This window comes from Argiope bruennichi, chromosome X2, assembly GCF_947563725.1.
Source record: "Argiope bruennichi chromosome X2, qqArgBrue1.1, whole genome shotgun sequence".
Classification (NCBI taxonomy): Eukaryota; Metazoa; Arthropoda; class Arachnida; order Araneae; family Araneidae; genus Argiope; species Argiope bruennichi.
This window is the reverse complement of record NC_079163.1, coordinates 20,573,510-20,590,306: the sequence shown is the minus strand read 5'-3', so window position 1 is coordinate 20,590,306 and position 16,797 is coordinate 20,573,510. Positions and strand designations below refer to the sequence as shown.

General features: G+C 27.6%; 1 protein-coding gene across 1 annotated transcript in view; it reads left to right on the top strand.

The window, feature by feature from the left end:
• The window catches only part of LOC129959653 (uncharacterized), a 223,654-nt gene that overhangs the window by 169,029 nt on the left and 37,828 nt on the right, over nt 1-16,797 (top strand). Inside the window, exon 2 of the mRNA XM_056072541.1 lies at nt 5,826-5,912. Coding sequence (XP_055928516.1) covers nt 5,826-5,912 — 87 coding nt within the window. The remainder of the gene's footprint in view (nt 1-5,825; nt 5,913-16,797) is intronic.

The following is a 16,797-nucleotide window of genomic DNA, read 5'->3' as shown; positions in this document are numbered from 1 at the left end:
ATGATTTATTAGAAAATACAAGTATAAATGCACACTAAATTCATTTCGAATTTGTCATTAAGATTTATATAAAAAAATTTGTTGAATGTGTATGAAAATTTGTAGCAATCATTTTTGACCTCATTGAAACCCAAGATTTTGTCAATTCGTCACTTTATGTAAAGTTATGTTGCATTATTTATATTTCTTTATGCTTGTCAGCTTATTTTGATGGAAACATTGAATTTTACTAAATTGTTACTTAATATAAATTTAAGTAATGTGACATTATTTCTATTTCTTTTTGTTTGACTGTTTGTTATGATAAGAAAATAGTTTTTAGTGTTTGTTATATGCTAGCAAAAGTCATTTAATAACCCTGAAATATACCTTGGGGGGCCTCAATCTTTCTTTCTTAAATAAATTACTTTTGCTAATGGACACTAGGTTAACGATTCTTTAAAAAAGTTTAGGATATAATTATAAGGATTTTATTTCCGGTGATTTATATTTTTAAAACCCAAGAAAAGATAATATTTTAGACAGTCCAAATAATGAATGAAATTAAAGGTTTCTGATGTAATAGGTTTGGTATATTATAGGCTTAATTGTATTTTTGGCAGTTGTAACAGCAGTTAAAGTAATAGAATCTACTCTTTCTTTCCATTTATCTATACGGATGTTCTCTCTTGGAAAAACAATGCAAATATTAATTGAAGACATTTTAAGTTTCATATTTTTAGTACCACATTAATTTAATTATTAAATTTTCTTATTTAGTTGATCAGAAAGCTGATTATCTTTCAATAAAAGTTCTAATCATTTATTGAGTGGATTATAGATGACTCAGGAAAAAGTAATTTTAAAGGAAAAATATCAAGTATCTTGGTAATTCGGTTATTAAAATAAAAAAAAATAATATATAAAATGCTTTGTAATGCTTGCCTTTCTTTACGTCAATTTATATAACAGAAAAATTATATCAATTTTTATTACATGGAAATATTTTTATTGGCCTATTTATTTTAATAATTGCATTCTCATCTTCCTGCAGTATTTTTAATTTGTGGGCATTTATTTAGAGCTGATTACATTTTATTTAACCTTCATTGCATTTCTTCTCTTTCCTATTGCATTTTTTGGCACGACTTCTTTTTAGGTTATACTGAATTTTAAGATCTTTCAAACAGCTTACTGCTTACTGACAATTTTGACAATTCTTTGGGCAGAAAATTCGTCATCGTTTTGTTAAATTATATATTCTTCATGAGGGTTTCTATAGAATATCCACCAATTGCTCAAATTTCATTTAAATTTCCCTCCAAAAGTAAGGAACAGCCTATTTGCTGGACTTAACTTATAACAAATTATATTAAAGCTTAAAATATCGATGAATTTCTGGTTACCTAATTACTGAACAAAATTTATAACTTTGTATGTAAAAAATTAATTACAAATAAATGATTGCTCTGTTCTTAAACAATGCAATTGGTAGAATAAACTATAAAATGAAAACTTTATTTAAGAAAAGGCCTAATAAATTATATTAAATGACGGGAATGTTCAAAATCAAGTGTATAGTGTTTGGTAAAATTTTTCATCACGTCCAGGAGGGCATACTTGCTTTTTCCGTAAAACTGTACAAATATTTTTGATAATACTTTAAATAAAAATTTAATAACACATTTTTTTCTTGCTTTATTGTTTTAAAAATAAAACCCTGTTAAATGAATTCTGTTGAAAAACTCTAAAAGAAACATAAAATCGTTTTCTTCATTTATATCCATCTTATATCCATCCAATAGCTCTGAATAAATAAATAAAAAATGAAATTATTAAAAATTTTTAGAGAAAGCTTTCAATTTAATTAAACGTGCTTATTGTTTAAATTATCATTTTAATCATATGACTTTGGTTTCTATTTGACTTTTTATTTTGTTTGATGTGTACATCAAGAAGAATGTATAAGCGAAATAAGATATCAGATGAATATAAGAAAATAAATGAAGCAAACAATTTTTTAAAAGAGTGGTAAAATTTTTATTTTTATTTTTTTAAATGAATTCTTAGAAACTGGTGAAAATGTCACTTTTATTGTTTGAAGTCTCTGTAGAGAATTTTGTCTCTGAATTTGTATTATGTTTTCACACTAAAAATCCATATTTTAGCAGAAATTAAGAATCTGTTAAAAAATTTGTTTCATGAATAAATTAATGTCCTTCACTTAAGTTAATGTCGCCATAAGTATTTTTTTTTCTCATTTTTTTCTGGTTTAAATAAAAGGGTTTAAGTTTTACATCATTACACCGAATCAAAATTTGGCCTCGGTTTGTTTGATGCCTTTATTGTTTGCGTTTTCATTTTTTTTTTAACTGAAAATACTATTACTCTTATTATTTATAAAATAAACTTTTATTACAGGCTTTTTTTGCAACTTTATGGGAGAGCTTTATTATATTATTATGCATTGGAAATTATTCCGTCAATTTTTTTGCAGCGTTGTGGAAAAATTTTATTCACGGAGTTGAATTTATATTGTTATGTATTTTGAATTAATCGGTTAATTTTCTGTACACTTATGAAAAATTTTTTATTCACAAGAATTAAATTGTATTATTATGTATTTGATATTATCAATCAGCTTCTACCAAATGAAAACAGATCATTTCATTTCTATTGTATGAAAATAATTATTATAAAAGAAACTGAAATGCAAGAAATAATAAAAGTTAAAACATTCAGAAATAAAAGAATACTCAATAAATTTATTAAAAATGAGTAATATTTTTCTTTCTGAAAATCAAATTCATGAATTATTCAAGAAAATAAGAAATTTCTGTCTCTCTCTCAGAAGATTCATAATTTTCTCTGAGACTACATTCACAAAAACTACCATTGAATGGCGTTACGGCTTATAATATGATCGGACCGCTAGGCAGAGAAGGACTGCAAGCCGATTAAAATAGATTAGTCTATTTTCCAAATATATTATAAAATAATATGATAATATTAATACTTTATCCAAAAATAATTGATTAGTTAATTTCCTAATTGTTTCACAGTGTTCTGTTAATTATCACAGTATTTATAAACACCAAGTGTCTGCTTAATTGTAATTCTGTGCAAACGTGGACATCACAGGCGTGAATCAATATTAACAGAAAGCCTGTCCACTTGTTGTTGTTGTTTATAATGGCATTTGCCATGGACAAGCTCGCTTAGGAAGTCAGCGATTTTAAGCCAAGTGAGCGTCTCTTGTTTTTGTATCGCCAAATAGGGCCAAGAGTACGTCTTAGCTACTCAAGCATCATATTCGCTTGCACAACCTCTTTTTACAGGGGGGGGGGGCACATTCACGCATCTCACAGATAGAACAGATGAAGTTAGTAAAAGTTCATAAAGTTAGTAAAATAAAATCCAATTTAATATAAATCATTGAAATGTCAGTGGGAGTGGTTTTCCCCAAGCTTTCTTACATGCTCTGTAAAAAGGTGCTATCTCTCCCTCACCCCGTAAAAAATTTTGGACCTTGGGTAAGGCAGAGAACGCCTTGCGTAACACTGACGTACAATAATTACGAAATATTAACTTTTGGCGTGAATTCAGCATTTTTACTGAATCTATCGTTTGATCCTTGGCGAGCTTTTGGCGATTAATCCCTGGCATACAGTTAATAGTATCCGAAAATACAGTTTATGATATAGATGAGTTTTCGCCAAGCGATTGAAATCAAAATATGAAAGAGAACCACAATTGTAGTCACAAAACCACATACCAAATTTGATATATTTAAATTATTCCATTTTTGAGGTATTGCGTTTAAACGTTTCTGAAAATACAGACAGACCGACGGTCAACTCCTTGTTGGATTTGGCGCAAAATGTGGTAGGTATCTACACTATAATTTTTAAATATGTGTATCGAATTTTATCCATTTAGCTCTCTTCGTTTTGTATTTATCGTGTTAACTTATATTCGAACAGCCGGACAGATTTTCTCTTTATAGATTTTGCTCAAATTTTGATAGAAATCTACTAATTGGGAGTAAAAAACATATGCCAAATTTCATCTGTCTAGCTCATAGCATTTTAATTTTATCACAGACCGACATATAGATATTTTTAAATTTCTTTTTTGAATTAAAAGAGATCTAAAACCCGGAAATTCCACTAATTCTCGAATTCGAATGTTTTGACGATTCACAGACTTTGTAAAGTCTTTTTCTGAGAATGCGCAACTGTGACCGAAGAACTTAACTGTTCAACTGAATACTTTTGTTTTTTATGTGCAATCCAACAGTGCAATAAAAGTAAATTATTCGAGTTAATAAAAAATTTATAATTTTTTAAATATTTCTTTTTTATCCAATGCGCTTTTCACTTTAAAAAAGGGTTCATATTTTTCTCGTAAGTATTTCTTATATGATTACGAATTATTTTCATAGAAAGTAAACTTCCTATTTTTCTTTAAACGATTTGCGAAATAGTCTCATTTTATATAAAATTATATTTCTTTGCACTGCTTCAATGATTTGGTGCGCTCGTATTTGAAATCCAGGAAATATTTGTTACACTTTTTGTTTGATTTTTTAATTTTCATCATAATTAAAATAAAATCTTCCAACAATTGCAAAATTTTCACACTGCTTTTAAGAACCATTGGAAATAAATTCTGGTAACAATATTAAAAATCATATGATCCTACATTGCATGTCATTCAAATAGTTCTAACAACTATTTTAAAACCTTGGGTATTCATTATATGTTTTTGTTAGGTAAAATTTATGAATATTAAATGCGTAATTCATACATCTTTCATATGGTAATGAGAAGAAAAAATTGTATTCCCAGTCCAATTTTCTGTGCTTCCACCCAAAAGCCAAGGTTAGAAAATTTCATTTAATGTTATTTACGTTACCTCTGTCTGCATATCTTAAAATTTCTGAACCTGAAGTACTATTTTTAATTTATTTTTCAGCCTGACCAGTATTGGTTGTTGTGTCAGAAAAATTCAGACAGTCAATCAAATTGTTCTTAAATTATTAAATCTTTCTTGATTTGGACTTTATTCAGGAAAACATAATTCTGCTAGAAAATATATGAATGTATTTTTTTTTACTTTAAATGAACAGTTTCTCTTGTCATTGATAGTAATTATGATAGAATTATTTAAATCTTGATATATAAAGCAACAATGGATAACACCGCCTGTTATATGAATGGATTTTTTTTACTTTAAATGAACAGTTTCTCTTGCCATTGATAGTAATTATGATAAAATTATTTAAATCTTCATATATAAAGCAACAGTGGACAACGCTGTCCTTTATATGAATGTATATTTTTACTTTAAATGAACAGTTTCTCTTGTCATTGATAGTAATTTTGATAAAATTATTTAAATCTTGATATATAAAGCAACAATGGATAACATCGCCCGTCATATGAATGGATTTTTTTTAAATGAACAGTTTCTCTTGCCATTGATAGTAATTATGATAAAATTATTTAAATCTTGATATATAAGGCAACAATGGATATATACCCGTTATAAGTAAATAATTTTCCAGTTAGCAGTTACTAATAGCTATTTTTAGGAAACAGATCGTATGCATATTTCTACTGCAATAACTAGCTAAATAATGTTAATAAAATATGTTATAGCTAATAAAATATGTTAGTCAAACAAATGATAAGAAATTAATAAATCATCAATGAATGAAATTTGTTATGTAAGTGACTGAGTTTCACAAGAATAAATAATGCAAATGTTTTGGTCTCTAGCATTTTTTATTTTATTTATTACCTTCCCTGATAATTTTGATTTATCTTTATTATTTATTTCAGATTCATTAAAAGCAAGTCCTTCTCCTCTTGACATGACTTCAGTATCCTATACCTCCTGTGCTGCCACTACGGGGTTTTCTGATACTGGTAAATAAATAAATTCTTTTTTATGCAATTATTTATAGATAGAAATAATATATCTTTTATATTATTCGACTGGTTAATAAATAAATTCTTTTTTATGTAATTATTTATAGATAAAAACAATATATCTTTTATATTATTCGACTGGTTAATAAATAAATTCTTTTTTATGCAATTATTTATAGATAGAAATAATATATCTTTCATATTATTCTACTGGTTAATAAATAAGTTCTTTTTTATGCAATTATTTATAGATAGAAATAATATATCTTTTATATTATTCTATCAAATATTTTATAACGAAAATAATTAAGTAAGTCGATTTTATATATTTATATTACATATATCTGTTGTATAAGTTTATAATGATATTTTATGTTCGATATGTTCATTGACGAAGAGTAAATGATAAATAAAGCAAAAACAGCTTTTATAAACATACTTAAAAATATATTAACAAGTAGGATTTTTTATTTTAATCATTTTATTCTTTCATACTTTCATCTATAATTCTATTAATTTAATGAATTCTGGTTATTATTATTTTCTCAAATTCACTATAAACTGACACCCCGCTTATCGAATTAAAATTAGTAGATTCATTAATAGTTGGTTTCTGAAAATAATAAAATAATACATCGTCATCGAGAATATTCAAGTGCACATAATTTCTGCATTCAAGCACTTTAGGAATTTGTTCAATTAATAATGATAACTTTTATTTATAATTTAATTAATATTATGAAATCTGGTTATTATTTTTTCTCATATTTACTATAAGCTGACACCCCGCTTGTCGAATTAAAATTAGTAGATTCGATTATAGTTGATTTTTAAAAATATAAAAATAATATATCGTCATCGAGAATATTCAAGCGCACAAAATTTCTAGATTCCAGCACTTTATGAAGTTAGTAAACAATCGGATGTTAGTAACAATCGGAATATACTATATCAATCTAATACAAAGTATTAGGTCGATATAGCCTGTTTCACACTTCTGATTCAACCATGTAATCATCATACGTGTTGTTTCTTTAACTATTTATGTAGCAGAAATTTTGCTGAGGAATGGTCTACATGAAGACAAATTGAGAATTAAATTCAATTTATTTTTCCACGATAGGGGATGATTTATACCCGGGAATAACCGGTGAATACATCTGTTCGCACCGGAACACAAGATGAAAGTCTGTGGTGTTTTTTCTCTCGACGCTTTTCCCGAGAGATTCTTATAAGTATTTTTTGACACGTGTCGATTCAGGGAAGGAAATCTTAGATATCTCTGGAATAAATGCCGTGTACCCTAAAAATTTTTTATCTCTTCCCTTGGAGCGTGAGAATTACAGAATCATTAATTTTTTTAAAGCGCGTCTTAGAAATAACTATATAAAGAAGTGGATTTTGGCTCAGGAAATAAAAAAAAATGCACAATAAAGTAATATGGGTTAATTTAAGATAAAAATTAGGAAATTAATTAGGATTTAAATTAGATTAAAAGATATTATTACTTGTTATTAAGAGATATATATTTCCTCCCAGGCTGTTATTGCACTTTATCACATATAACGATACAAATATCATTGAAGAATCTTCTCCTTTAATGCTAACTCTATCATCAAAGCTTTTCCATTCCTCTTTTCAATCGCCCTCAATCATTGTCAAAACCACCTTTAAGTCATAGTCAATACCTATTCCGAAAAAGAGAAATTCCGATTTGGAATTATATTCTTATCAGTATTAACGATCAGTAATTGCGAGAACTGATGCTTACCAAGTATTCGGTTTCATTATGATGGAAAAGAATCGGTTACAAGCTGTATCGGGTAGCTACAATCAAGTATCAGTGTCAATTGCAACTGATAGAGCAGAACCAAATATCAACCCAACTTTTATTCTCTTATTATTTTTATTAAATTTTCTTAAAATATATTTTTATTCAAATGAAAATTACAACTTTCTCCACCTTGGAAAAGATACATTTTGTTAAAGCTCGTAAAAGTAAGAATTATTCAGTATATGTGAGTGGAGGAAATAAAAGTGGAACAATTATTCAGTATATTCTTGTAGTGGCATTTTCCTGCTTAGAAGAAAATGTGCAGAAAGTGTGCTGAAAAACAATGTTTATTAATTATAGTTTACAATTTATAGACTGAAAAGTTGAGTCATAAGTAATTTTGAAAGACATTTTACTTTTTGTTTGCTGAGAGAATAGTTCAAAATCAAATTAAATAACGAAAATATTATGAATCACTTGATAATAATTCAGTCAATAAGACATTTTCATCAAAAGTAATCTGATACTATTACTTCAGCGTAATGTGCTTGTCCATATAAGTAAAACATTCTTTTTTTCACTAATATCCTTTTACTCTTTATTGCCTTTTTAACAATCGCAAAATTAAGATATTAAAATTTTACAGAATCGCACCTTATAGTTGCGCTTAGATGCAGCATGTTAAGGCAGCATAACTGGACGAAATTGCGTTTAGATGCAACATGTTTAAGAGAAGTGTAACTGGATATAAACAGTATCTCAAAATTGACGCGAGATTTTAATTTGCCACCATTCAGGCGATAAAGTGTTGACAACCCTATTAAAAAAACATTTGACGGTTGATACTCCAGATTTAGTAAAAATGAAGCGTTACACAATAGAACAACGTGTGAAGGCAAGATTTCTATTAAATAAAAATTAGAGTTTTTTTCTTTAAATTGTTATATTTTTATTGAATCGTAAAGTACACAGTATAGGGCAAATGGCCTCCACGGCTTTGTTAACACATACGCACTCTTTTGTCGAAATTTTCCATGACCATTTTGCATAAATGTGGCTGAATTTCGTTGATCCAGCGTTGAATTTCCTCCTTCAATGCACGTGTACTTGTTGGCATAGGCCCTTTGACTTCAAATAACCCAATAAAAAGAAATCCAATGGTATTAAATCACACGATCTAGGGGGCCAATTCTCAAATTTTTTAACTATAGCCGCCAGACTTTCATTATTTTTTAAATATTGTTCAACAATGGAAACATGCTGTTCTATCGTCTAACGCTCCATTTTTTCTACCCTAAACTTTCAGCTGTCAAATGTTTTTTTAATAGGGCTGCCAACACTTTACTACATAAATGGCGGCAAATTCAAATTTTGCGTTAATTTTGGAACACCCTTTAGTTACGCTTTCCCGAAATAACCAACCACAAAATATCTTTTTAGAAATGTAGCTGTTTTCGCATAACAGAACAGAGAAAAAAACCTAGAGCGTTTCCTTTTACCAAAATTGATTATTAATAGAAAAAATTTTGAATATTTCCCTCAATATATTCATAAAACGAAACAATGAAGTTTTCATATGTTACTCATTTGTGCTATAAAATTTATTTTTATAATAAACTGCAACATTGTAACGTAAACATATCAAACTGCATATTTTTTTAAACGTGTTATTTTTCTCGAAATTTAATAATATATTTCTGTAGGATAACCTAGCTATCAAAATAATGCAATTAAAAATAATTAAGAACAAGTTAACGCGCATATTCTAGAAAAAAAATTGGTATAACAATATTATAGTTTTCCGTAAAACTGTTCGCAGTTAGTCAAATAATATTATTTTCAGCAAGTATAAAAAAGTATGAACAACGGATTGCAGTTGATTCTAGTTTGACGTAAACGGTTCACAAATGTATATAATTTATTGCATGATGAAATTGCATTTCTTCTCAGTATTCTATGTTATTCTCCATATTATTTTCATAAACAGAATTCGTATAATTGAATAAAAATTACAATTTTTATGAAATAAAATAAACATGAATAAAAATTATAAAAAGGGTTAATAGATATATTTATAATGTTTTCATGAAAGGCCATCGCTTACATGGGCATAACACATTCTCGCGGAAATGCAGATTCCAGCGTTTTTGAAATCAAATTTATCATTCTTGATAGATTAATTTTCTTTTATTTAATAATTTTACAATATTTTTAATGTCTCAAGCACTTTTTGCATGTTTATTCATTTTATTACTCAACTGATCATTCTTATTTTGATTCTTGATGTTTATATTTGACACAATTCATTATTTTACGAAATTCAGCTCTTTTTTTTTCGTTGCAAACCTCTGTCGTGTCTGCTTATAAAGAATAGAATAAAAGTGTGAAAACAAATAATCAACGAATAAATGAGAGGTGTTTCTAAATAGTATCAAAAATAAATTCTTCATATCGTTTGCTTTATTTATTTTTATTGACCCAGTATTAAATGTTTATTAAGAATAATTTTTTCATATCGTTTGCTTTATTCTCTTTTATTAACCCATCATTAAATGTTTATTAAGAATAAGTTCTTCATATCGTTTGCTTTATTCTCTTTTATTGACCAGTATTAAATGTTTATTAAGAATACATTTTTCATATCGTTCATTCACTTGTCATTCATTGACCTATGTTAAATGTTTATTAAGAATAGATTCTTCATATCGTTTGCTCACTTGTCTTTTACTGTCCCAGTATTAAATGTTTATTAAAAAATAGATTCTTCATATCGTTCTCTCACTTGTCTTTTATTGACCTAGCATTAAATGTTTATTGAAAATAGATTTCTTCATTTACTGAATGAAGCATGCAATAAAAATCACGAAACTGTCTATTTCGTTTAATTTTTAATTTAAAAAAATCACTGTGCTATTTGAATATCTGTTTTAAGTTATACTATCTCTCATGTTTGATAAGATTTGAAACTGTTATATTCACTCATTTCACACTAAATTAATAAATTAATTTCATGTTCACAATAAATTAATTTCATGTTCTGTCATGAAGATACGATGTAAGCCGAAGAAACCCGATTTTCTCAACATTAACTTGTGTCACTTTACGTATTGTAAAGTAGAGAGAATCATTAAATTTATGTAAATATTTATTAAATGTTTATTAAAAATAGATTTCATCACTTACTGAATTAAACGAGCAATAAAAATCAACTGTCTAATACGTTTTTTTTTTAATTAAAAAATCACTGTGTTGTTTGAATATCTGTTTTAAGTTATATTATCTCTCGTATTTGATAAGATTTGAAACTGTTATATTCACTCATTTCCCGCACCTTTTTTATGATCACAGTAAATTAATTTCATTTTCTGTCATGAAGATGCGATGTAAGTTGAAGAAACCAGATTTTCTCAACATTAACTTGTGTGTCACTTTATATATTAAAGAGTAGAGAGAATAATTAAATTTATTATCTTAAATTCTCCTCAATTTTAAAGATTTTTCATGAGATTTTAAAATAAAAACATTTGAAAAACACTTGAATATTTAAAACATTTTGAATAGTTAAAAGATGTAAAAATATCATGTCTGAAGTTATTTATTTTATAATCGCAAAATGTCTTTATGGTTCTCAAAAATGCTTTTAGAAAAGTTTTTCATTAACTTTAACGCATTAATATCTTGTTTTATCTGATTAAATTTAATTTTTAATATTAAGTTCTGTTTCTGGACTTAAGACGAAAGACACTGAGAGCGAAATCTGTGATTATGTCCTCTATTGTTTTAAAATGATAAACTGTTCAGCGTTTTGTGTGTTAAGACAGTATTAAAAATAATAAATAAACAAAATGCCGAATCTGTATAATTAGTTTAATAAGCGTGAACAAAATGGTTTTAAACTTCCAAATAAAAGCTAAGTAAAAATTTGAAATATTAATTGTCGATATCGATAAACGGCTAAAGAAAATTCAGAGCTTAAACTTCTGTTTGGCTTTGCATCATTTTCGATGCAGAAATTTGCAAAATATTTTGTTAAAAACAAAGGAGATACTACGTTTGTCATTTTCCGAAATATTGGGTGCTTGCATGCATTTTGATCATTTTATCACTTTTAAAAGGCATTTATTGAGAAAAATTGGTACAATTTATATCAATAAAAATATTTTCCATTATTTTCTACAACTTTTTCCCACTTCCTCCAATAAGTCTTTCAATCGATTGTCTTCGAATTTTTTTGGTCCTCCAAGCCCTTCTTTGTCATTGACATCACCACTCTTAAATCGTTGAAACCAAAAAAGGATAATTGGGATATGACGCTGCAGCATCACCATAAGTTTCTAAAAGTTTCTGATGGGATTCGGCAGCAGATTTCTTCAAATCAAACAAAAAAAAAAGCAATGAATGTCGAAAATGCAATTCGGAGCGTTCTATGATTGGGGTCTTTATACCCTGAATAACTTAATAAAACAAAAAGGGAAACTTTCAAAATGATAACAATAAGGTAATAGTAAATTGATAAAAACCAAACCCATTGTCGTTTATAAAGATACTTCGTATGTTAACTAATATATGTCGCTGATTAAAATACATGCAAGACTCTAATATAACCTTATGCGAATAAGTTTAAGTAACTATTAATATTACGAGAACTGAAATAAAGAATTTCATCAACGTATATATTCTGAAATATTTAATATTGTTTTAAGAATCGAAACAGCTCACTTAACATGCAGACTTCGAAATAGCAAAATGATCCTTCAACTAGAAACATTTTTTTTAAAACTTGGATAAAGATCGATCATCACTTTTTCTATCCATAAAACAAAGAAGTAATTTAAATCATTTTTAAACTTCTGGACATCAGCCATCCGTCAAAAGCAATTACCTTTGTTATTAATAGCTGCTGAAAAAAACTTCTTTTGTCCCTTCTTTATTTATCTTTGTCCACATCTGGGGAACTATTCTGTGGTATTTCTTTTTGAAGATACTCTTTTCCGAAACCACTGTAAATAAAAATTTCTAAATAAAAATACTACAAATGCAGAAGGGAAAAAAAATAGAGTAAAATCCCTCTAAAGCCTTTACGCTACATAGAGCATGCATATTTTTTACGAAACGAATCCTGAAAAGCATAGTTTCTTTATTTTGCTTCCATGAATGATCAACAGTTTACAAATTTTTGTAGTCTCTCAGGTTGCCTGTCTTTGATTTCCAGAAGGGGGAATCGAAGCGCATAAAAGAGGGAATACTTAATGATGTGCATCGGTTGAATGCAGGCCAGGCCATTCAAGCGTATCTTTTTATTTAGATTCTACTTGATAGTTGTTCGGTACACTATCAACGATGTCAAAGTTCAAAACTCTTCTGCGCATCGTTTTTTTTATTTGTTTATTTATTTTTATACGATTTCAACCTAGGACACAGGGGTTGAGAGGATATGAAGCTGTCTTATGCATACTGTATTAAAAAGGATTTTTGAATATGCAAACATTTCAACACTTTTCCACCTGTAAATCTTCCAGCTACCAAAGAAATTTGAGTCTAACAGATGTTCGAAACGTATTTTTAAAAGTTTTTTATTAGAGAAGAATCTTTTATATTATTTTTTTACAAGATACACTGAAATAATGAATAGTAATTATTGCATTCGTTTAAAACAGTATTTCTGTATTTCTTTTGCAGTTTCTTGTTTGTTAAATCTCTATTAAAATCGTAGAAGAGGTTGAGAAAAGAATAGAATTGTGCAAATGATTCTAGACATTTGTTTTCTTCTACTCAACCCAGAAAGTTTTCTTGTTGTGACTTCAATGACCATGTTAGTTATTGATTCTATTATCAATTTCAACCTGGGACGCTTGAAGTTGAGAGGATCTGGAGCAGCTGTCTTATGCATACCGCATGAAAAAGGATTTTTAAATATGCAAACATTTCAAAATTTTCCAGCTACTTAGAAATTTGAATCTAACAGATATTCGAAACGTATTTTTAAAATTTTTTTATTAGGGAAGAACCTTTTATATTATTTTTTTACAACATGCACTGAAATAATGAATAATAATTAATGCATTCATTTAAAGTAACACAGTTGGATATTTCTTTTGCAGTTTCCTGTTTGTTAAATCTCGATTAAAATTGTAGAAGAGATTGAGAAAAGAATAGAATTGTACAAATGTTCGCAAACATTTTTTTTTTCATTATAAATCTATTCAACCTAGAAAGTTTTTCTAGTTGTTATGACTTCTTATTTAGATAGAGGTTTCTATTCAGTTCAGTTATAATATGAGTTATCTATTCGATTATCGATTTCAACATCCTGCACTAGGAGTTGAGAGGATCTGAAGCTGTCTTGTGCATACCGCATTAAAAAGGATTTTTGAATATGCAAACATTTCAACATTTTTCCGCCTGCAAATCTTCCAGCTTCCAAGAAGTTTGGATCTGCAGATGTTCGAAACATATTTTTAAAGGTTTTCTATTAGAGAAGATCCTTTTATGTTATTTTTTTTACAAGATACACTGAAATAATGATTGGAAATTGTTGATGCATTTAAAACAGTATGGTTTTTGTATTTATTTTTCAGTTTCTTGTTTGTTAAATCTCTATTAAAATTGTAGAAGAGGTTGACATGTTTTTTCCTGGTAAATCAGCTGATAAGAAATCAGATGTTCGAAATGTATTTTTAAAGGTTTTCAATTGGAGCGAAGCCTTTTATTATTAATTTTATATATGGACTGAAATAATGAATGATAATTACTGCATTTATTTAAAACTGTACCGTTGGGTTTTTTTTTTTAAAGTTTCTTATTTGTCACATCTCCATTAAAATTGTAGAAGAGGTCGGGAAAAGAATAAAAGTGTACAAATGATCCAATGCATTTGTTTTCATTACAACTCTATTTTCATGTTGTTATGCCTTCATATTTAGAAGCCTTCTTTTCAGTTCAGCTATAATGTCAATTGAAAGATTTCATTATTTCAGACATAAAAACCTCTGAATACTTTGGATCAAACAACGGAGAAACAGTGGGCCAATTTCGTTTTCTAATGCGCAAAAAAATAGGAGATTTGTACAAACCGAATAAACTTTTGAAAGTCATAAATTTTTAATAAAGATGTGACATGCGGGAATTCTCGAAAATCAGATGTCTTTCGATTTCCTCTTTCTAATTACTTATTATTATTTCTTTTATTATTACTTATTATGTCTTTTATTGTATCTTTTATTTCTTTTCTGAGTAAATACATTTTATGGGGTTATTTAAAAGCGGAAATGATAATATTTTTATTCATTATTTTATTACTCCTCATTTTCACAGTATATTTTTAATATCATTTTTTTTTAAATTTAATGTAAATTAAAAACATATCACATACTGAAATTATCCCAAAATTCTAAAAGATGATTCCGGGAAATTTAAGAATTTTTTATTGATTTATTTTTAGTGTAATTTTATTACTTTATTTTTCATTCAGAGTCTTTGAAGAATTTTATTTCAATGCCCACATATAAATCTATTGATTCGAAAAACAAAATTGATTTATTTTGTTCCAGGAGAGAATGAATGAAAATTCAATAGACAATAAATTCGAATAGTTTCTTTAATACCGAGCTTAATTGGTCAGACTTTCAGCCTAAAATGCATAAAATGTTTTTTTTAATAAATTCTGAATGATGATTCATGTTTTAATTTACATTCAACATTTTTTCTGCTTTCCTAGTTTCTATGATTGTGCAAGAACGCAAAAATATTTGAACAATGGTGAACTTGTAGTTAATCTTTAAGGCAATTAAGCTTGTGAAAGAACGCAAAAGTATTTGAACAATGATGAACTTGCAGTTAATATTTTAAGGCAATTAAGCTTGTGCAAGAACGCTAAAATATTTGAGCAATGATGAACTTGTAATTAATCTTTTAAAACAATTAAGCTTGTGCAAGAACGCAAAAATATTTGAAAAATGATGAAGTTAATCAATTAAGACCATTAAGCTGATACAATGCCTTTTCATGAACTTTTCTGTAGCTACTACTTTATCTATACTTATAATAAAGCTCAGTGTGTGTGTGTGTGTGTGTGTGTGTGTGTGTGTGTGTGTGTGTGTGTGTGTGTGTGTGTGTGTGTGTGTGTGTGTGTGTGTGTGTGTGTGTTGGCGCTCTACAGGCCAGACCATTCTACCCACAGCTACCAAATTTGGCACGTGTATATCTTGGAGTCCGGGAATGTGCACCTCTGGGTTATTTTTTCGAATTTTTAATAAGAATTTTATTTATTTAAAATTTAAGCAAAATTCTGGCGTGTTTCTGCTATAACTTCCGAAAATATTACCGCACAAAAAAGATTTTTACATGAAGTTAAAGATCAAAAATTTATCTTTTAAATGATACCAATGTTTTAACCTTAAAATTAAATTTCTATTTTTAATGAATTTTTAAATAAATATTTTAACTATATTTTTTAACAATTTTTTTCGTACAAAATAAAAATAAAATTTAAGCTGCACGAGCACGTTTCGCATTTATGGGAAAAAATTAGCTTTTTTCAAAGTGTTGCCATCACATTGATTAAAGGTCCAATTAAATATAAATTAAATCTTTTTGGAAATGAAATCTGCAAAAATATAATTTTCGGCACGTGTCTGTAGGAAATGAAACAAATATGAAATATTATTTTTTCTAAAAAATAAATTCAAGAAAAATTATTTTATGATCTTTTACACTCTCTATATTATTAATCCAATAAATCAGTTTTATTTTAAGGCAAGTTTTGTTTAATATGAACAGGATCCATTCAAATCAAGGCCACACAGCTAATTTGTAAACCTTTAGTGAGACACAGATCTGCTAAAAGGGTCTAAATGGAAAAAGATTATATTTTATATAACTTGATTCAATAAATGCTCTAATAAATAACGAATTTTTGCTTTTACATAAAGCTTCTGCTGTGGAAATCACGATTAACAAAATGTTCTTGAAACACTAATATTTTAAATAAAAAGATTTAATTTCCAATCAACTAAATCAATCACTTAAATCGATAAAGGATAATTTTAGATTTTCCATCGATCGTTTCAAAGAAAATATGCCAATCAGCGCGCAGTTTTTTCCAAGATT